The sequence below is a fragment of the Nelumbo nucifera genome, chromosome 3, assembly GCF_055504915.1.
Source record: "Nelumbo nucifera cultivar China Antique chromosome 3, China Antique-T2T, whole genome shotgun sequence".
Lineage (NCBI taxonomy): Eukaryota > Viridiplantae > Streptophyta > Magnoliopsida > Proteales > Nelumbonaceae > Nelumbo > Nelumbo nucifera.
Window position 1 is genome coordinate 84,450,624 of NC_142651.1, and position 23,729 is coordinate 84,474,352.

At 40.2% G+C, this 23,729-nt stretch overlaps 1 protein-coding gene across 3 annotated transcripts in view; it reads right to left on the reverse strand.

Annotated features, from left to right (window-relative positions):
• The window catches only part of CAND3 (tobamovirus multiplication protein), a 94,673-nt gene that overhangs the window by 57,318 nt on the left and 13,626 nt on the right, over positions 1-23,729 (reverse strand). For 2 of the 3 annotated variants that reach the window (XM_010243018.3, XM_010243020.2), the window contains one exon: positions 7,888-7,938. In XM_010243018.3, the coding sequence (XP_010241320.1) occupies positions 7,888-7,938 (51 nt within the window). Of the gene's footprint in view, positions 1-7,887; positions 7,939-8,184; positions 8,248-23,729 lie in introns of all 3 variants that reach the window. The other variant, XM_088900950.1, reaches the window with a different exon arrangement.

Below are 23,729 nucleotides of genomic sequence, written 5' to 3' on the forward strand. Positions count from 1 at the left end.
GTTAAAGGAGAACTGTCTAAACAAATCCAAAGTTAGTAGTCAATGTACAACCATGGTCATTACGCAATCCATAATTTGTTGTTTGATTCTCTCCTTCTCTTGAAAGATCCTAACATTTCTTTCTTCCTATAAGGTCCAAATCACTGTTGCTCTATGGCATCTCTACATTATTCTTCCCCCTCTCTTCGGCCACACAAAGGTAGATGGATCAAACAACATCTTAATCTCCATTGGCATGTTCCACCTACACTCAAACAAAGAAAAGAACCAATCCCAAATATCTGCAGCAAAGGAACAGGAAATTAGTGAGTGGTAACAAAATTCACCATCAAATTTACAAGTAGTGCACCAGTTCGGGGAAATACACAAAAAAATGCCTCTTCTTTTGCAAGTAATCCAGAGTGTTAACTTTCCCATAAACCACTTCCCAACAAAAACCCTTGATTTTAGGGGGAATTGGTTACACCAAACCTCCTTAACAAAAAAGGAATGGGGGATAGGGGGCTAACAAAGAGAATTAGAAAAAGAGGCATAGAAAAAAGAAACCTTTAGAACTTAAGCACCAAGCCCTTCTATCCGATTTAGAAGACTCTAAGCAAACTCCTTCAAGAAGAAAAAAAAGCTCTGACAAGCATGTGACTTCTTCATCCTTCAATCCCCTTCGAAACCCAAAATCCCAATTATGACTCAAAGGCAAAATAGGAGGGGTTAAAAATTTTGAGATACACTCATTTTTGTACAAGGAAATGGAATACAAACTTACAAAGAAGGAAACAAGTCCTTTAGAGGCCGGTCACCAAACCAAATGTCTTCCCAAAATCGAATTAAATTCCCTAAACAGACAACTGACACCATACCTGATAAACCTAAGGAAATGAGGAATAATGCTATGGATTGCTTTCCAAGGTGCTACCAAAAGTAGCTTGACATGATACACCATCATCCCATCCACTCTCCAACCTCCCATGAATATTGTCCACCACCTTGTGCCACAAGTTTTCCCTCTCTAATGGCCATCTCCATAACCACTTCCCTAAGAGAGCATATTCTTATTTCTCACACACAATCTCCCAATTAATTAAGTGATCTTTTTTGGCCACTTCCGGCTCCCAAAGGTAATCCCTCATGACTTTTTCTAATTTCTTCTCATCCCTTGGTAGAATCCTAAACATTGAGAAGTAGATTGGTAGGTTAGCCAAAGTTGATCATATTAGGGTGATCCTACCTCCCAATGATATATAATTCCTCTTCCAAGCAATCAATCCCCTTTCACATCTTTCTATAATTGGGTTCCAAAATCTACTTTCCTTAATGTTCACACCTAGGGGATGACCTAAGTAGGTCAAAGGCCAAGGGGCGATAAGACACTCTAAGCAACCCCCTACCAAATTAAGGCATTGTTCTCCATGTTAATCCTTGCTATGCAACTCTTATCTAAGTTGATTTTCAAATTTGACATCCTTTCAAACTTCTTGATCAATTCTTCTAATCTCCTCACCCTCTTAGTATCTCCTATATTGTCTGCAAATTGGAGGTGAGTAATTGGAACATTGTTTCTGCCCACTCTCCAACCCCTAAAATCATATTCCCTATCAGCCTTAGAGAGGAATCTATTATACACATCCGCCACTAAAATAAAAAAGAAAGAGCAAGAGAGGATCACCTTTTTATAGTCCTCTACAAGCTGGGAAGAAGTCTTTCACCAATCCATTAACAAGGATAGAAAAATGACAAGACTAAATACAACCAAACACCCAATTGGAACTCCCCAAGCCCATGTTGTCACATCACCTCTAATAAGAATTTTTGGTCCACCAAGTCGTATGCCTTTTCTAGGTCCAATTTGCAAACAAAACCTTCCTTCCTAGATCTCTTCATTTCCTCTACACATTCATTGGCTATTAGGATTTGGCCAATTATTTGTTCCCTTGAACAAACGCTCCTTGAAACTAACTGATGAGGAAGGGAAGTACTACTTTAATCCTCAAAGACAAGACCTTAGCAATTAGTTTTTAGATACTAGTCACCAAAGTAAAGGGTCAGAAATCCTTGGGTTAGTTGGCATCAAGTTCTTTTTTTTAATTAAAGCCAGGAAAGTTGCATTAACTCTAGGGCTGACAATATGTGTATTCGAGAATTCTTTAAAGACTTCAAATAACTCATCTTTCAACACTTCCCAACAATCCTAATAGAAAACCATTGTAAAGCCATCAGGACTTTATGTTTTAGATCTGTCCATAAAAAAAATAAAAAACCTGCTCTTTTTATTTCTTCTTCACAATCCTTTCTAGCCACCTCGATACCTCCTCTTCTAGTAAAGGCCATTCTAATCTTTCTAAATTCATTTTTTCACCCCCAAAGGTCTTCTGTAAAAGGATTTGAAAAGGTCCACAAAATCTGATCTATCTCATCCTCATTAGACATCACTTCCCCGTTTACTTCCAACCTAGCCACAAAGTTCTTACGCTTTCTACCATTGGCCATCGCATGAAAGACTTTTGCATTGCCATCCCCTTCTTTGATCCATTTATGTCTTGATTCTTGTCTCTAGCAGATTTCCTCCCTATTAATGACTTCCTCTAGTTCCTTTTTCAACTTCCATCTGAACTCCCTTTCTTCTACATTAAGGTTTCTCTCCATTTCCACTTCATCCAATTCTTCAATTTGAGGTATTCTTCCATTATGTTCCCTATTCCACTTCTTTATTTTAGATCTCAATCTTTGCAATTTTTTTGTGGAATTTTATTCCCTCCCATCTTACCCCCCCCCCCCAAAGTCCTTCCACCATTCCTCCACCTTGCGAACAAAATCCAGATGTATCAACCACATATTTTTGAATCTAAAGGGCATAAGACCATGCAAAAAATTTTTTGAACCTAATCTAATGAGATGCTGATCTGAAGTAACTCTAGGAAACACTCTAGACACCAAACTTTCTCGATGATCTTCCCATCCTATATGTTGAAGACAATCCTATTCAGTTATGAACACAATGAGTTTTCCTAAAAGTTGGACCAAGTGAACCTAGACTGCAAAAGAGGAATCTCCTTCAATTCACACATGTCTATGAATTCATTAAATTTCCTCATACTAGTGGTGATTGAATGATAGGGAATAGAAGTTTCATTGGAGAACCTTATCACGTTGAAGTCCTAGCCCAAACACCAAGCACCCTCCCACAAACACCAAATTGCATACAGTTCCCACATTTCATTCCTCTCTCTATAATTATTTGGTCCATATACGTTAGTGAACACCCAAGTCAATCCATCCTCCACATTCTTAAACTTTACCCAATACAGAATATTTGCCAATTAGCTCCCCATTGATTCCAAGACTTCGTCCTTCCACAAAGTCACTATACCCCTTGAAGCCCCCCAAGGCGGTGCCTCAATCCATCTTACACCCCTTGATCTCCACAAACTCCTAATCCACCTTCTATCCAATTCTACTAGTTTAGTCTCTTGCAACAACACGACATTAGGATTCTCTCTTTTTAATAAATCCTTTATTACCCTCATTTTCCATGCACTCCCTAGTCCTTTTACATTCGAACTGATTATTCTCATTCTTTCACCTTTGAGCTAAAACTCTCTTCCTTTTCTCACTACCCTACTTGGGTTGTTTCCTTCTACCTCCCCACCCACTAAATTCAATATCACCCTCCACATCAGAGATTAACCTCTCAACTTCTGACTTTTCCTTCTTCCTCTTTTTCCTTTTTTCTTCACCCTTCCTAGAGTACATTTTCACCTTCTGATTCCCATCCACCTTGTGAGCCTTCTGACATTGTATGTCCTCTCTTGCAGCTGTGTTAGCCTTATCTTTCTCCTTTCCCTTCTTTTCTATCCCTATCAGATTCTTGATTATTCTCCTCAACTATTTCTTCCTTTCTTTTGAAGTCCCTCTCTACATCTCCCTTCATTCATTCTGCTTCCAACCCTCTCCCTTCTTCTACTATCCTTTCAATTAGGCTTACTATTGCACCTTCTTCCTCCCTCCTCAATCCTTTGGGTTGGGTAGCTGGTGTACCTGTTTCAGGCAAAGCACACATATTAATAACCAACACTGAAGGGACACACATACCCGGATTCGGTGTGGGTTGAGCAAGTTCCAAGGAATCAGAATACCCCTGTTTGGAAGTCAAGGCATCAGACCTATCCCCTAAATTGGGCTGTTGTAAAGTAGGGGTGGGAATGATAACAACTCTGTTTGAACCAGAAACCTTTTCTACTACACCCTTCTCTGTTACCTGATGCAAACATTCCCGATATCCTCTTGTCTCACTTTCTGTGCTCCCTGTCCTTGCTGAGAGTTTGGAGGTAAATTCCTTGTGATAGGAGTAGAGGCAACCTGTTCAACTTCGACTAAGCACACTGCCGACCCAGCTTCCTGTCAGGCTCTCTTCTTTTTCTTCCAGAAACAGCTCTTCTATGTTGAAACCCTTTGCTTCATTCATACCAATCCTCATAGTTTGATCGATGCTACCCATGCTCAAGTATTCATAGGAATCTGAGTCGCAATCGCTGCTTCTACTGTCGAACTCTGAGTCTTCATCTTGATGTCACTCTTTCCCTTTGCTACTGCACCTGCTAAATCTTGGGTTACGGATTTCAGGAGAATTAATCTTCTTCCCTTTGCTAGGAGGTACCCTTTACATCAGAGTTTGCTGCCCCATCTGCTTGCATCGGCCTCCAAGGACCCCTGACTTAAATGAGGAGGAATATGATAGACAGACTTTGTTGTCTATCATCAGGCCTCCAGTTGTAGTCACATGCCCTTTAAGTTGGTTACATGCTGAGACTTCTTGAGGCCCAAGAGTTGGGCCCAGCTTCAAACTCAGTTATATTTCGCCTGTGGGCCTCAAAGGGACAGATCCAAGCCCATTTTTATTCTTCATATGGTCACTTATAGTGACATGTGACTTGTTTGACCCAAGAATTTCAGTCTGGTTCAAGGCTGGACCACTGATTTGTTGATCCATATTCTTTTTCAAATTTTGAAATTGGGCCTGCTCCACATGCCAAGTTCCACCAGTCACTGCCTCAGCGTAAGACCCAACATGCGCCAAATCCCCTCCTTTCCTTGGACTGCATTTCTTCCCCTGTGCCCTTGCATTTTCCTCTACCCAGTATTTGTTTTACTGTTTCTACGTAACTTCCAATTACTTTAGCTTCATCCTTTTGGCCTCTGCCATGTAGGAACTCTTCTTCAAACCTTTCATCTTCCTACCTTCTAGCAGCTCTCCAGGTTGTAGCTTCAATGGCAGTGGTCAACCAGACTGAGTAAACCAGTTGATCACCTGCAACTAGTATTTTCCTTGGGATTTCCTTAATCTTCTATAGTACAACTTTTCTCATTAGATATGGGCTCCATTTTGCCATTGTGAAGTTGCCAGATTCTCCGGCAACATTCAATGCAGTTACATCTACCACATCTTCTACTAATTCCAGCAGAGCTTTCTGCTTTTCAAAGGGAGCTATTATCAACCCCCCCCCCCCTTTAACTGCAAGTCCTTGATTATAGTTTCGGCTATTTTCTTCCAATTTAGTGCCAGTCGCTTCTCTCCCAATTTGCTATGGTTCTGAATATACCTCCTTTACCTGTCATAACCCGAATTTTAACATTATCTTCCTTTTCCTTCAATTCATTTTTTTCTGCCTTTTTGTCTTCCTCTGACATATTAGTTTCCCTAACCTTCAATGCTGTGTTCTATAACTCTCGAGCACAAAATTCTTTGCTTCTATCTTCAGCACTCTTCTCCAACATGCAGCATGAACAAATCTTCCCAGCTAGATCCTTCTTCAGCTATAACTCACTATCCTCCCTCCCTCCCTCCCATTGGATGGATCTGGAATCTTCTTAGCTAGATCCTTCTTCAGGCATCTGAATTCCATCTTCTCACCTCCCCCCCTCCCTCCCTCCACTATCTATAGATCCTTCTTCAGGCATCTGAATCCCATCTTCCCAGCTTCAATTCCACTCAAAGTGGCATTTAAGATGTATTTGGCTCCTTCTAATCTCTATCAGAACTTCTCTTTCTTTAAAATGAATGTAAAGCATTGAAAGCAAATAAAGCAATGATGACTCAATTTCTGTTTATAATACTTTTTACGAATATTATAATAAACAAAAAAAAAATATTATAACAAGTTTAAAGAGTTTTTCTCCTATAGATTATGTTAATATGTAAAGGGAACACAATGAAATGGTAACCCGACTTCTACTTATAATATTTTCCTATAACAATTAGCTTAAAAGTAAGAGTATATGAGGATTGTGTTTCCTTTATAAAGCACAACATAGGTGTACACCTTTCTAAGAACCTCTAGGCTAATGGCAGACACCTGAAGCTATTTTCACCATTCCTGTAGAACCTTTACACATTTGTGCGTTTCCAGGTGTATGCTTCCAACACTTTATAAAGCACAACATTTGTGCATTTCCAGGTGTATGCTTCCAGCTATTTTCACCATTCACATATCTGCCATATGTGAGAACTGAAAATCAATAGCAAACTTTTTGATCAAAGGCAGTACAAAATCAAAGTTACAGATTTTTTTTTTTTGGAAAAAGATAAGGTAAAATTTTATTTATATTAGCAGAAAGCAAATAGTACAACAGGCCAACCGGGATAGCTCCACACATGGGAGCAATAACCCCCAAGGCAGATACAACTGAAATATTCCTCAGATCCACTGAAATAAAAGGCTGCAACTTGGACTGTTGGGAAAACTCCTTGGTGGCAGAATCCCAAGATCCAATTTTGCCAATGGAGATACTAATGAATAATGAGGTCTTCCACTGCCCTGAATTTGTTTTTCATTTTTTTTTTGAAGATAAAGAAAAATTTTATTAAAACAAAAGAGGATACAAGGAAAGGTGATAAGCAATCACCAGAGGAGAAAGAAACAAGCAAGAAAACACCCAACAAGATGAAAACCAGCCAGACCACTCATGGCCAATCCCTCAAAACCAAACCCCTTCCAAATTACACATAAACAATACAAAAATAGGTTGAAAAACACCGATCTTCATAGCACAAAAATTGATTCCCTTACGCGCCCACAACCGACCCCCAACAAAAGACCCAAAAACAAAAACCCAACCCTTACTTGACTTCGACTCAATCAGTCTTCTTGTTCGAGTTTTTGAATATCTTTTCGTTCCTTTCCAATTACAGCTGCAGGGTCCACCTAAGATTGACTGCCCTGAAGAAGTGCATCCAGAGGTGGTAAACCACTTAACAATGTATGAAAAGATAATCGACACTTTCCAGGTCCTGTCTGCACAGATCACAGGCTTGATCCTGAATCTTCATTCTTCTTTGTAAGCTGTCCTCAGGGATTTGCCAAGTGCTGCAGACCAGATCAGGAAGCCAACTGTTGAAGGCACAAGAGATCTCCAGATCAGATTGCTAGGGAACATAAAGCTTTTGGTTGTTCTCATGTTTCTGGCAAATGACCTGACTGAGAAGGTACCACTGCTCTCCCATTTCCAAACCCATTCATCATCAGTGAACTCTCATTTTCTGGTCCTCCAACAGATGTAAGAACTCCAACACACTGCCCATTCCCAGTCATGAAAGCGTTTTTGACAAGTTGTGCATTTAAGATATCTATGCTCCACTTGATGGGGAGTTTAGAGAAAATAAGGCTATAAACTAGAGTCATGGGAGTCTCGAGTACTTGTCCTTTGTCCTCTCTATTTTATAATTTTTTTCTTTTAATTTACAAACAGCACATGCCACACACCAGCACACCTTTCCCAATCACAATGTTTCATCAAATATACTTGCCTATGTTGCACAACAAAGTCCAATATTTTTGTCTGCAAAAATAGATGGTTAAGAACATAAATACGGAGTTAAAAATGAAGATAAGTTACCTTTTCCCGTGTCCAGCCAAGTTGTTGAGTCCGCAAGTGTATCCTTATCAACTAGTAGAAAAAAAATGAACACAGGTTATTATGTGCACCTCGAAGAAAGTAACAGAACAAAGCCTTCCGTTTACTTTATTTTTAAATTAGTATAGCCATATGGATATCTTCTTCATTAAAGCATCTCAACCCAAGCATCATTCAGCAGCTTAAATAAGATGGGTTGATTAGTGGATACAAGGCAATAGTCACAAATTCAGAGTAAATATAAAATCAATATTGTGAGTGACATTTCAGTAGGTGCACCTTGGCTCATAGGCAAGGTTCACTTTGTAGGGTGCAACTCATTTGAACACAAGTGCAGCACACCTGGCTCATTGTCAATTTTTTTTCTGATCAGAAATAAGACTATATTTTTCATTAATATAAACAGAAAATATACATCTTTAGTACAAATCTGAGAGCATAGCCATGCTATCTCTCCCCATTATGATATTTACAAGTTTGCCCAAAATAATTGATTCCTATTCATCCCTTGCTTGGAAAACTGATCAGCCCAAGAGTTAGCTGACCTTGGAACCCATCATACTTTCACCTGCATGTTTCTTGTCAGTCACCTATATTTCTTCATCTCATTTCCAAATGTCCATAAAGCTTTTCCCCATTCTTTAGACAGTTGATTATCACCTTTTTTATCAGCAAAAGTAAATCTATTTTATTAAATTAAAAGTAGGAATGATTAATACAACTTGATTGTCTGTAGTGTCAATCCCTTTATAACCCAAGTTACATGGATGCCCAAAAGAATTGTTGCCTCATGACCCCTTGTTTTGCTCAGGAGTCAGTTAACCCATTTGCACTCCTAATACATTTGAATTCAACCTCTAAATCTCTTGCTAGCTTTTCCACTTCTCTTAGCATGTCCTGTAGGGCCCACGGGATATGCCTGTTAGATTTTGCCCATGAGATGACCACTTGTGAGTCTCCTTCCACCTCAATCATTCTAAAACCCAATTGTTTAGCTAGTCTGAGACCTTGCAAAAGAGCAAACAGTTCAGCCTTCAAAGAGTTTCTCAAACCAATTGGCCCTGAATAAAATGCCACAATCCTCCTCTCTGAGTTTCTGATGACCCCTCCTATTCCAGCCGTACCCAGGTTTTAGAGGGAACTCCCATCGAAGTTTAGTTTTACTTTATTACCCGTTGGGGCTTCCCACTCCATACAAACTGTCTTTTTACTCTCGATGAATGTGTTACTTCAGTTCAGGCCCTTGATAAGTCTGTTACTGAGAAAGTTTTGAAGATGTCTAAGGTCTTCGCCCAAAAAGCTACCTATTTTTGTAGTGTCTATCACTTCCTCCAAGGTCCTACTCTTCTGCAAGAAGATTCTACTATTCCTCTCTTCCCACACCACCCAGCAAATTGCTGCCTTAGTGGCCCTCCAAAGCACTTTCCCCCTTTTCTTAAGTTGCCTCAAGAAGTTAGGATTGAACAGACCCACCACATCTTGAGGGGGCCCCACCTGCACCCAAAGAAAGAATTGAAAAACTCCCAGAATTTAAGCACAAAGGAACAGGAGGTTAGTAGATGGGATAGGGTCTCACCACTATCCCTACACAAGAAGCACATGTGAAGAGAAAGGCACATAGAAGGCCTTCTTTTCTGTAACATATCACAAGTATTTACCTTTCCAAGAAAAAATTCCCAGCAGAAAGCTTGAATTTTAAGTGGGATAGGCTTACTCCAAATTTCTTTCACTGGGAAGTTCACCCCTTGATGGTTAGAGGAGGCAAGTAACTTAAAGAAGGAAGAACAAGTACAAAGGCCATCTGGAGATAACGTCCAAATTCTGGAATCCTCAAGGGAGGAGTCTAGCAAGATCTTCCTTAAGGTATCAAGTAAGTGTATCAAAGAAGAACACCCAAAATCCCTTAACCCTCTTCTGAACCCAAGGTTCCAATTTAATCCATTTGGAGAAGGTGTTCCTATTATTGATATGGGTTCTCCTTTAAGTTGAGAAATGCCAAAGAGATCAGGAAAGAGATCCTTAAGCGGAAATTCCCCCACCCACAAATCCTCCCAGAATCGAATTTTGTCACCCCTTCCCACATCAAACCTGACGGAGTTAATAAAGATTGGGTAAACATCATGAATTGCCTTCCATGGAGAAGCTAAGGAGGTGTGGGGAGCAATTTTTGCAACCCAGCCATTACCTTCCAACCCATTAATGCTTACCATTACCTTGTACCGCAGCCTTTCGCTCTCAAAAGGAAATCTCCATAACCATTTACCAAGTAGGGGCAATGTTTCCAAAGACAATATTCCCTAACCCTAGGCCCCCTTCTTCCTTGGGTTTGCTAACTTGTTCCCATTTTACAAGATGGTCCCTTTTTTCCTCTCTCAATTCCCACAAGAAGTCCCTTATGTACTTTTCTAATTGTCCTACTATCCTAGTTGGGATGCGAAAGATTGAAAGGAAATAAATTGGAAGATTTGCCAAAGTGGCTCTTATCAGAGTAATTCTTCCACCCAAAGAGATGAAATTCCATTTCCACAAGGCTAATTTCCTAGCAAACCTTTCCACCAGCTTCCAAAATCCATCACATCTAGGGTTCCCTCCCAAAGGCAAGCCTAGTACTTCAGCAAACCTCTACAGGCCCCTTGCATCCAAATTAATTCCTGCAATCCCACTTCTACCCCAATTAATCCTCAAACCTAACAATCCCACAAAATTATTAACCAGTGTCTTCAAATTTCTAACCATTTCTGGATCAGCTCCCTCACAAAACAAGATTGTGTCATCAACAAATTGGAGATGGGAGACTACCACTTAGTTTCTACCTACCCTCCAACGGTCCAACCCCTAATCAAACCCTGTAAATCTGCTTTCGCCGCCAGTCTGCTTAGTACCTCTACCACTAAGGTGAATAGGAAAGGGATAGGGGGTCTCCTTGCCTTATTCCTCGCTTGGATGGGAAGAAATCTTTAGCCACACCATTGATTAGGCTTCCAACAGCACTTTCTAGTTCACTAGATCTTAGGCTTTCTCTAGCCACACCAAGGAGAAGCCTGTGGAGGATAACCCTACCTATGAGAGGTAGATGCAAGAAAAGTATATAGTAAGCTGGTTAATGAATTCTATGCAACCTCATATCAATTAGCACTATTTGTGGATGGAGACTACAAAAGAGGTGTGGGATAGTGTTACAGAGACCTATTCCCAAAAGTTAAATGTTGCTAGGGCCTACAAGTTGAAGAATGATGTCAATAATTTAAGACAAAGGGAGAAACCTTTGGTTGTTTACTTCTCTATGCTGATATCTCTTCAGCAGGAGATTGACTTGATGGAGACTATTGTATGGGTTTGTACCAAAGATGCAAAGACTCGTAGGAAGCTAGTGGAGAGAAATTGGGTCTTCGAGTTCCTCACTGAACTCAATCCCAAGTATGATATTGTCATACATATTAACAAGAGATGAAGTGACCTTATCCCAAGCCTATGCCAGGGTTAGCAATGAGGAGAGTCGAAGACAGGTGCAGGTTACAGAAGTCTCAACAGATCACTTTGCCACTGTTGGGGTGAAGCCAAGGGTCGGTACTAAGAAGAAAGATGTAGTATGTAAGTATTGCAAGAAACCCAAGTACACGAACAATACATGTTGGAAGCTACATCCAGAGCTCATACCTCCTAGATTCAAGAACAGCAATAATGCTAAGAAGAGTAGGACTGGGGAGAGTGGAAATGCCAATGTAGCCACCTTTTATGAGGTTGAAAAAGGTTCTAGTAATGAGAAGTCAATGGGGGAACAGCTTGCAGCTACTAGAGCTGAGTATTAGAAGTATGGGCGAGTCATCAGCCACTTAGAGTCTACTACTGCAGCTAGTACCCCTTCAAGAAATGGTTCCTCTTCTGCATATGCCCATTCAGGTATTTGTGCTACTACAAATCATGCTTCTATCTCAGGTAATCATAGGATCCCTTGGATAATAGATTCTAGTGCATCTGACCATATGACTAGTGTGTATTTTCTACTTACTAGCTTTTATCTGGCCAAGACAAGATCTCCCTTACCTTGCCGATGGGCTCCCTTGCTCCTATCTCTGGCAAGGGAAACATCAAAGCTTCAGATACCCTCACCTTATACTCAGTTCTTCATGTTCCTAAACTAAATACTAACTTGATTGGCTACTTTCAATTAGTAATTTGACAAAATCCGTGAACTGCAATGTAACCTTTTTTTTCCTTCTTATTGTGTTTTTCAAGACATGAAATCTCAGAAGGTGATAGGGAGTGGCCATGAGGCAAATCGGATATACCTGTTGGACATAGATGTAAATCAGTCCTCTAATATCAAGTTTAAATTCAGTGATTAGCAGAATAAAACATATCTAAATAACTGTATAAGAGAAGAAGATGGCAAGGAGAAGAGGTAAGAGAAGGAGTCGAATTAATTCTCCATTCTCCTCTAACCCTATTTTATTAAGATCTAAAAAATTAATGATGACAAGTATGCCCTTAAGTGGGTGGCCAGCTTGGCAGTTACATAAAGGAAATAAACAAGAATAAATAACAGGCCCATTAAGTGTGGCCCATCAACATAAAATAAAAGATATTACAAGAGAGGTTGTTAGGGCCCATTTGGCTCAGTCTCTTTACACTCCCCCTCAAGCTGAGCATAGATGTCAATCATGCCCAACTTGCTTATATAGTATGTCAATTTCCCCCTTGGAACTCCCTTGGTCAAGATATCAGCCAGTTGCTCTTCTGATGTGATGAATGGTAAACAAACTTCTCCTGAAGAGACTCTTTCTCTTATGAAATGCCTATCAACCTCAATGTGCTTAGTTTTGTCATGTTGAACAGGATTATGTGCAATGTTGATAGCACTTGGTTGTCACAATAGAGCATCATTGGTTTCTCATAGTCCACCCCCAATTCCTCTAGAAGGGATCGTAGCCATAGTAATTCTGACACACCATGAGCCATTGCCCTGTATTCTGCTTCAGTTGAGGATCTAGCAACTACTAATTGTTTCTTACTCCTCCAAGATGCAATATTCCCAGCAACCAGAGCAAAATAACCAAAGGTGAACCTTCTGTCATCAATACATCCTGCCCAATCTGCATCAGTAAAGGCTTCCAACTTCATATGACCGTGCTTAGCAAACAGAATACCTTTCCCTGGAGTACCTTTCAAGTAGCACAGAACCCTTTCTGCAACAGCTAGATGAGTATCTCTAGGAGAACGCATAAACTGACTAATAACACTTACTGCATAGGAAATATCTGGCCGAGTCATGCAAAGGTATAACAACTTCCCAAGCAGTCTCTGAAACACTCCCTTATCAGGCAAAGGTTTACCATCTGTGGCAGAAAGCTTATAATTAGGATCACTAGGAGTGGAGATGGGTTTAGCACCAAGTTTACCAGTTTCAGCAAGAAGATCATGGACATATTTGCACTGAGATAGGAAGATATCATCCTTAGATCGAGCAACTTCAATAACCAAGAAATACCGAAGATCTCCCAAGTCTTTGATTTCAAATTCAGAGTTGAGAAATCCTTTTAGTTTTCTGGCCTCTTCAATGTCATTACCCGTGACCACAATGTCATCAACATAAACAATCAAGAAGGTCACCAGAGTCATTTTTCTTCAAGAATAGTGTATGATCAGATTGTGTTTGAATGTAGCCAAATGAGACAAGAGCAGCCCGAAATCTCTCAAACCAAGCCCGAGGAGATTGTTTGAGACCATAAATAGATCTGTGTAGTTTACACACTTTGCCTTTCATTTCTTTCCCATACACTCCTAAAGGTAGAGACATAGAGACCTCTTCATGCAGGTCTCCATTCAGGAAGGCATTTTTAACATCAAACTGGTGTAGGGGCCAGTCAAAAGTAGCTGCTAGAGAAAGTAAAACCCTGACTGAAGTCATCTTAGCAACAGGAGCAAATGTCTCAAGATAGTCAATGCCATACATTTGGGTGTAACCCTTAGCAACCAACCGAGCCTTAAATCTCTCAACAGAGCCATCAGAGTGATACTTAATGGTAAACACCCATTTACAACCCACTGGTTCCTTCCCTTCTGGCAAGTCCACAATATCCCAAGTATGGTTCTTATGCAATGCATCAAGTTCAGTCATCATAGCATCCCTCCATTCAGCTTGAGATAATGCTTCCGGTACAGACCTGGGTATCACATGGGAAGACACAAAGGCAAGAAAGCAAGTTTGGTGATACAATGGGCTGTACACTTCCGCTTGCCCTTGCGAAGAGCAATAGGAAGGTCAAGGTTTGGGACAGTCAGAGATGGGTTAGTAGAGGGCTAACCTGTTTCCTCTGGAATGATGGGAGTGGCAAGATGCTCTTCTGAAGGAGTGGAAACAACCTACACATGTCTGAATCTCTGCCTTTGGTACCACCTTTGGAGAGCAGAAGCAGAAGGAGGAGGAGGAGCTGGGATATCAGAGGTAGGTCCAGTGGAAGAGGTGGACACCCCATGATCGGACTCACAAGGGATGGGAAGAGGAACGGCTGGAGATACAGCAAAGGGCTCATCAGATTTCTCCCCCTTAGGAGGAATACTAAAGAAGGGAGTCAACTCGGCAAAGGTGACATCCCGAGATACAAAGCGGGTGCCACGAACTGGATCAAAACAGCAATAACCCTTCTGTGTGGAAGCATATCCCAGAAACACACACTTATGAGCCTTACGTTCAAACTTGTGCCTTTGGTGACTATGAATATGCACATAGCAAGTACACCCAAACACACGGAGAGGAAGAGAAAAGAGATCATCATCCGGAAAGAGAAGACTAAAAGGAGTTTTAAATCCAAGGACCCGGGAGGGCATACGGTTGATCAAAAAGGTAGCAATAAGAACAGCATCTCCCCAAAACTTTACAGGAACATGGGATGCAAACAAGAGGGATCTAGCAACCTCAACCACATGCCTGTTCTTTCTTTCCACCACCCCGTTTTGTTGTGGAGTGTAGGAACAAGAACTTTGATGAATAACCCCAAAAGTTTCAAGATAGGTGGAGAGGGTCCTCTCAAAATACTCCTTAGCATTGTCAGAGCGGAATATTTCGATACGAGTATTAAACTGGGTGAGGATGAGTTCATGAAAATTTTTCACAATAGCTGGTACTTCATCCCTGGATTTCATGAGATAAACCCAAGTGTAACGTGAATAATCATCAATAAAAAGGATAAAGTACCTGTAACCCCCCATGGTTGGCATGTGATATGGCCCCCACACATCAGAGTGAACAATATGGAAAGGAGAAAGTGATCTTTTATTGCTAATTGAATAGGAATGTCTACAATGCTTTGCCAGCTCACATGATTCACAATGAAGACTCGATAAAGACACTCCTTTAAACATATCTGGGAACAGATGACTCAAAGCAGAAAAAGGCAAGTGACCAAACCGAAAATGACATAATAAAATTTTGTTAACAGACTCTTACACGACTAACTCTAAGGCAACTCCATGAGGTGGTCCCAAAGCTTGATCTAGTGTGTCCAGCAAGTATATTCCGTTCGCCTCATGGCCACTCCCAATCATCCTCTGAGACTGCAAGTCCTGAAAAACACAATGAGTGGGAAAGAAAGTTATGCTGCAATTCATGGACTTTGTTAAGCTACTAACAGATAAGAGGTTTGTGTTAAGCTTAGGGACATGAAGAACAGAAGATAAGAACAGGGTGTCAGAGGTCTTTATATCACCTTTACCAGAGATGGGGGCAAGGGACCCATCGGCAAGGGATATTTTCTCTTTCCCAGAGAGAAGGTGATATGAGCAAAAAAGGTTAGATAGACTGGTCATATGGTCTGATGCACCGGAATCGATAATCCAAGGGATTTTATGATTACCTGAAGCTGAAGCATGATTTGCAGAAGCACGAGTACCTGAGTGAGCAAAAGCCAATGAGGATGATGTACTGTTGGAAGGGTGAGCTGAAGAAACTATAGCTTCCAAGTGATTTAGGAGTCTCCCATACTTCTCAAAATCTAGCTTCATTGCAGCCAACTGTTCAATGGTTGATTTCTCTTCACTCTCCTTACTTTCCCCTTCAGGTACTATAGCAGCATTAGTAGTCTTGGGTTTTCCCACCTGACTGCCCTTCTTAGGGTTATTATTGTTCTTAAACCTATCAGGGAGAAGTCCAGGATGAAGCTTCCAGCAGGTATCCTTTATATGTCGTGGTTTCTTGCAATATTCACACACCTGTTCTCTCTTCTCAGTAGGGCCCTTTGGTTTCATTCTCGCATGTGCAAAATGTTTTGTATGTGGACTCTACAACTGAACCTGCCGCCTACTCTCCTCACTACTTATCATAGCATATGCCTATGAAAGAGTAACCTCATCCCTGGCCAAAATATTCTGTCTGATAATATCAAACTCAAGGTTGAGTCCAGTGAGAAACTCAAACACCCTGTTTCTCTCCACCAGCTTTCTATACATTTCAGCATACTCTCCCATACCACTGTCTCCATAACATCAATTTCCTGCCATAGGGATTTTAGTATAGAGTAGTAGATTGCCACACTCTTCTCCCCCTGTCTCAGGTTTTTCACATCACTTTTCAATTTGTACGCTCTGGCTACATTTAGTTTCTATGAGTAGGTCTCAGTTACACTGTCCCATATCTCCTTGGTCGAAGACATCCAGAGATAGTGCTGGCTTATATGGGGTTGCATAGAGTTAACCAACCATCCTATAACAGTGTAGTTCTCTTGCATCCATTTTTCAAATTTAGGGTCTGTCTCTTCGGGTTTCACCTTACTGCTTGTGAGATACCCGAGTTTTCCTCTACTACAAACATAGATTTTTATAGACTGTGCCCAAGCAAGATAGTTCGTCCCATCTAGCTTAATTGTGGTCACACCAGTCAAAACGGAATCTACTGAGGCAGGTCCAGAAACCGGCACCTGCTTGAACTCACTTCCGTATGTCTCCATTAATCAAACGGAAATCAAAGAACAAAAAAATTTGACTATGTAAACTTACTTGAAGCCAAACCAGAACTTGGGTGCTTGAAAAACTAGGTTTTGCTCCGTCCAGCAGATGGGAGGAAGAGAGAAGATGCTGCCGCACCTACCAGACTAACCCAAACTCTTCCAAACCTGAACCGCCCTTCTTTAGCAGTCACAAGACACCTTCCAAGCACAGAGCGCCACACCCGAGCTTCACCTTTCCTGGTAACCTCGAAAATCTCTAGTCGGCTAGGGTTTCGGGCAGCAGCAGAACAACAACACTTCTTGGCAAAATCTAGCCAGAACTAAACTCTCCAAACCCTTCTACCAGCTAGGCAAGTGATTCTCTATACTATAGAGAACCTATCTCTCCATACACTCTTGATTTTAGAGTGTACAGGAACAAAGAAAAAGAAGGAAGAGGAACTAAACCTGCTCTGATACCAAGATGTAAATCAGTCCTCTAATATCAAGTTTAAATTCAGTGATTAGTAGAATAAAACAGATCTGAAAAACTGTATAAGAGAAGAAGATGGCAAAGAGAAGAGGTAAGAGAAGAAGGAGTCGAATTAATTCTCCATTCTCCTCTAACCCTATTTTATTAAGATCTAAAAAATTAATGATGACGAGTGTGCCCTTAAGTGGGCGGCCAGCTTGGCAGTTACATAAAGGAAATAAACAAGAATAAATAACAGGCCCATTAAGTGTGGCCCATCAACATAAAATAAAAGATATTACAAGAGAGGCTGTTAGGACCCATTCGGCCCAGTCCCTTTACAGACATGCCTAGACAAAGTCAAGTATCACCTCAGACAGCTACTTTTGGTTCTAATGTGTCAAAGTTAGTCAATCATATTTTGTTATGTCATTATCGTTTAGGTCATATTTCTTTTATTTTGTTGAGTCAGTCAATCATATTCGGTTATGTCATTATCGTTGGGTCATATTTCTTTTCTCCATTTAGTCTTTTGTTTCCAGCTCCTTTTAAAGAAACTAAGTTGTCAAGTTTATATTGTGAGTCATGTGAGTTGTCAAGTTTACATTTTGAGAGGTTTGGGGTTATACATCAGAGTTTTTGTCCCCTTACTCCAGAACATAATGGAGTGATAGAGAGAAAGAATTGACATGTTGTTGAAGTAGCCAAAAGCATTCTTTTTTCCTCCCATGTTCCAGTGAGATTTTGGGGTGATGCAGTTATGATAGTTACCTATCTTATTAGTTGCATGCCTTCTCAAGTCTTGGGATTTAAACCTCCCTTTGTTGTCTTGTTCCCTAAGGGTGAAACGTTTCCTATTCCTTTGTGCATCTTTGGTTGCACATGCTATGTTCATGTTCCTAGCTCTCAAAGACACAAGATTGAACACCAAGGCTCAAAAGTGCATTTTTCTAGGATATGCCTCCACACAAAAGGGTTATTGTTGTTTTGATCCCACCAATGGCACTCATTTTGTCTCCATGGATGTCACCTTTGCAGAGTCACTTCCTTTTCATGGTCATTCTCCTGAAAGGGAGCATCCCATTGAGTTGTTTGCTTCACCAATTCCTCTATTGTCTCCTATTGACCTTGGGGTTGAATCCCTTAGGGTTTCTTCTGTCTCAGTGATATAATCTTCGTCTCCTAGTTCATCCATTCCCGCTCCTCCTCCACCTGCTAGTCCTCTAGTTTCCATTACTCATCCTATTGTTTAGAGGTGGTACCAAAAACAAAAGCTACAACATGAACAAGTTGTCCCCCCCAGTGATTTAAAAGGCGCGCCTCAGGCGAGGCGCATTTTAAGGTAGGCGCCTAACCCAGGTCCTAGGCGCAACCCATTCAAAAGGATTACGCCTGGTGCGCCTTGCACCTTATCCTAGGCATGCGCCTTTTGAAAATTTGTCGCTTTTTCCCTTTTTTTGAGTCTGGCCACTGGGCCGGGGGCTCCACCCCCAGACCCCCGTGCCATGCCCCTTGAGGCCAGCCCAAACAAGTCCATCGCTCGCTCACCGAAGCTTCAAGAACCCCCTATTTGGTAATGTTGTCCATTCATTCATCTTAATAAAATATCTTCTTAAAAGCAATTTAAACTATAAAATTATTATTTTTTGTGTGAAATCTAAGAATTTAAGACCCTAACATGGACTTGTTTGGGCTTGCCTTGAGGGGTGTGGCACAAAGGCGGCTCGTAGAATTAGGAATGTAATATATCACATCAGCTACTTGATGCAATTGAGAAAAAAAAAGAGATTGTGGGTTTTATATGCTTGAAAATGTTTTATATGTTTGATTTCATTTTTAAATTCTCATTTGAATATGCTTTACATATTATATTTATGTATATTTAATTTTAGATAATAGGTTTTTTAAAACTTAAGTTAATATTTTTATTAATATTATGTTTTATATTTTTTTTGAATTTTTTGCATTTCTTTCGAATTTTTTGCATTTTTTTAAATTGTGTGCCTTGCCTCAAAAAGGCGCATGCCTCGCCTTGCGACTTGCGCCTCAGGCGCAAAATGGCCCTTAAGCCTTTTTTGCGCCTTGCGCTTTTAAAACACCGGTTCCCCCATCTATAGTTAAGCCTCAAACACTCCCAACTCCAAAAGAGAGGACAAGTCCTTCACCACCTGCCCTAGAACCTCCCTTCCCAGACTTGGACCTACCTATAGCTGTGAGAAAAGGAAAGAGGAACTGTACAACACACTATATTTCCAAACACCTATCTTATAGTTTGTTGTCCCCATCTTATTATTCCTTCTTAGCCTCTATTTCTTCTCAGCCCATACCCAAGTCGGTTACAGAGGCCTTGTCTAAGCCAAAATGGAAGGAGGCTATGAAAACTAAAATAGAAGTACAACGTAAAAATAATACATTAGATATTGTGGATTTGCCTCATGGAAAGGAACCAATGGGATGTAAGTGGGTGTTCACCATCAAGTATCATGTTGATGGCACCATTGAGAGGTATAAGGCCCGGCTAATAGCCAGTGGGTACACTCAAGTATATGGATTTGATTGGAGACCTTCTCACTAGTTGCAAAGATGACCACAGTGAGAGTTCTATTGTCCTTGGCAATCATGATTGGCCATTACATCAATTTGATGTTAAGAATGATTTCTTAAATGAAGATTTGATTGAAGAGGTTTATATGCCCCTTCCCCTAGGTATGTATGATAAAGAAGTGCAAGGAAAAAGGTATACAAGTTGAAGATATCCCTTTATGGCCTCAAGCAATCCCCACAAGCTTGGTTTGACAGATTCAGAGAAGCACTTGTTAAGTTTGGCTATACACAGACACAGTCTAACCAATACCTGTTTGTTAAGAGGAGAGGTACTCAAGTTACCTTATTGTTTATGTTGATGATATTGTGGTTACAATGAGTGATATAGAAGAAGTCCAGGCACTCAAAACTTTCCTTAACTCAGAATTTGAAATTAAAGATTTAGGGGAGTTGAAGTTGCCAAGTTTAAAGATGGCATCTTCATCTCCCAATGGAAGTATGTGTTAGATCTTCTCACAGAGATTGGGAAACTTGGTGCCAAACCTACTTCTACACCTATTGATGCCAATCATAAACTTTCAACTAATGATGGTGAGTTGTTGGCAGACAGGGGAGTGTTCTAGAGACTTTTGGGGAAGTTATTATATCTTTGCTTGACACGGCCAGATATTTCATATGTTGTCAGTGTGATTAGTCAATTTATGCATGCTCCTAGAGACACACATATGGCTGTTGCAAAACGAGTTCTATGTTACTTGAAGGGAACTCCAGGAAATGGTATCCTCTGCTCCAAGCATAGACACATGAAGTTAGAGGCTTATATTGATGCCAACTAGGCTGGTAATATTGATGATAGGAGGTCTACATCGGGTTATTGTGCCTTGGTTGTTAGGAATATTGTCTCCTGGAAAAGTAAGAAACAATCAGTAGTAGCCAAATCTTCAAATGAGGCAGAGTATAGGGCAATGGTACATGGAGTTTCAGAGTTGTTATGGCTTAGGTCTCTTCTAGAAGAGATGGGTATTGCACATGATAAGCCCTTAATGTTGTACTGTGATAACTAGGCTGTGATTAACATAGCTCACAATCCAATTCAACATTATAGGACAAAGCATATTGAAGTAGACCGACATTTTATAAGGGAAATGGTGGCTTCTGGAGAAGTTTGCCTTCCTTTCATCGCCTCAAAGCAACAGCTAGCAAATGTTCTAACCAAGGGTGTCCTTAAGGCAAAGTTACAGCACTGTGTAAGTAAGCTAGGCATGATTGATATCTATGCTTAGCTTGAGGTGGAGTGTAAAGAAGATGGGCCAAATGAGCCTTAGTTTCTTTACTTTCATTAGTTATATTTATTTTTAATGTTTATGAGTAATGGGCCTTTAGTTATCGGCCTATTTTTATTGTCTTTAGTGTTGGCCGCACTACTAAGGGTACACTTGTTCATATTAGAATTAGGTGAATAAAAGATAAGATTAGGGGACTGAAGAGAGGATCGAACTCTCTCTTCTTTCTTCTCTTTTCTTTCCACCTTCTTCCTCTGTCACTTCCTCTTCCATCTTCTTCTTTCTTTTTCTTCTTTTTATTTCAGATTATTGCATGTGTGATTTTCAACTATCGACATGAGATTAGTAAATGATAGTTTCATCACAAGCATTGCAAAAAAACACATCAATTAGGAGAAAGACACTAGAAAGGTCTTCTTCTTTGTAGAACATCCATTGTGTTAATGCTTTCACAAACCAATTCCCAACAAAAGCCTGAACCCTAGGTGCCTAGGCGGAATAGGCTTACACCACACCTCTTGAACAAGAAGAGGCTGAGCAAGGAGAGGAAGGAGAGCCAAAACCATAAAGGAGGCACAAGAAAAGGAGCAACAAGGACCAAGCATTCAAACCCAACTGTCCAGTTTTGAGGGATCCATAAAAAGCTTTTCTAAAATGACCAAGAAATTCATCCCATTGCATAACTTAGAATCCAAATTCCAGTTAAACCAATTTGAAGATAAAGAAGGGCAGAAAAACTTAGACATAGGATCATTCTTATAAGTGAGAAAGATTGAATAGAGAAGGAAACGAGTCTTTGAGAGTAGACTCCCTGACTACAATGTTTCAGAAAGCTGATATTATTCCCCAAATGAACTTCATACCTGATAAAAGAGAGAAAGGTAGGAATGATAACAGTGGATTACCTTCCAAGTATATGCAAGTGTAGCCCTTATAGATAATCCAGCATCCCAGTTATTATGCTCCATTCCATGAATGCTTGCCACTACCTTATGTCAAATCTTCCCCGCTTCCTTCCCATTGTATAACTTAGAATCCAAATTCCAATTAAACCAATTTGGAGATAAATAAGGGCAGAAAAACTTAGACATAGGATCATTCTTATAAGTGAGAAAGATTGAAAAGAGAGGGAAACGAGTCTTTGAGAGTAGACTCCCTGACTACAAATGTTTCAGAAAGCTGATATTATTCCCCAAATGAACTTCATACCTGATAAAAGAGAGAAAGGTAGGAATGATACAGTGGATTACCTTCCAAGTATATGCAAGTGTAGCCCTTATAGATAATCCAGCATCCCAGTTATTATGCTCCATTCCATGAATGCTTGCCACTACCTTATGTCAAATCTTCCCCGCTTCCTTCAAAGAAAATCTCCATAACCATTCTCCCAACAAAGCCACATTACTCTCCCTATTCTTACAACCCTATATTCTTTGGCTTTATTGATAACATCCCATTTAATCAAATTATCTCTCTTTCCTTCCCCCGGATCCCAAAGAAAACCTCTCATGACCTTCTACAAGTACATTAGATAGGGTGGATTTGATTAGTGTAATTCTCCCTCTTCCACACTACTAGCTTCTTGGAGAATTTTTCTAAAGTAGGGTGGTCCTATAATCTATTTTCCTTGGGGCTAGTTCTTAGAGGTAAGTCTAAGTATCTCAATGGCCAACTAGCTATTGAACGCCCTAAACAACCTGCCAACTATTCAACCACCCTATACTCTAGATTATCTCCAACAACACAACTCTCGTCTAAATTAACCTTCAAAATTGAAATATGTTCAAATAATCTCAGTACCAACTTCAAATTCCACCCAATTAGACTCCCTTTTACTAGATAAGATGATATTTTTTTTATCAATAAAAAGAAACTTTCATTAATCAGAAATGAAATTGTTGAAGATTAATTAGTTTTATGATGTTTTTCTAAGTAAATGTTTTATGTTAGTTGTTAGATAGGAGGTGGGGACCACAATAGTTATGTGAGTCCAAATTTTATTATGTTTTTGAGTGTTATATATGCTGTTTTATGTTTTGCCGCCCTATCAGGGCATAGTTGTCTTTGTACTATTCTATTATTTTAGTATAAATAATAAGTGAAGGGGGCGGCCAGATTATTGCTCTCTTTTCTTTTCAACTTCTCTTCTTCTCTTCTTCTCTTCTTCTCCTTCTCTCTTCAAGAAACTACATTCTTTCATATTTTTTAATTCAGCAAATTCCTACTTGGTACCAGAGCATCGGCTAGGGTTTCTTGAAGCATTCTCATGCAGCCCTAGATCAACCGACTGCATGAAGTAGTAAAGGGCTGAGCGATCTACTATAGACTGCCCACTTCTTGCAGTTTTTGGTAAGATCTAGACATCAGGAAGGTGATCTACTGTTTGGCATCAAAATCAGGAACAACTGGAGTACGGGGAAGAGTCCCAGAAAAGTTGGACTCTTTGTTTTTTATCTGATCTTGGGTGCCCATGTATTGTTAGTTTTCTATTGATTTTCTGAAGAGGGCGGTTTGGTTTCTGGAATTTTCTAAGCCTCTCGGAGTGATCGATTCACTTTTCTTTCTGTTGGGAGGCGTGGGGAGGAGAGAGATTTCCCTCCATCT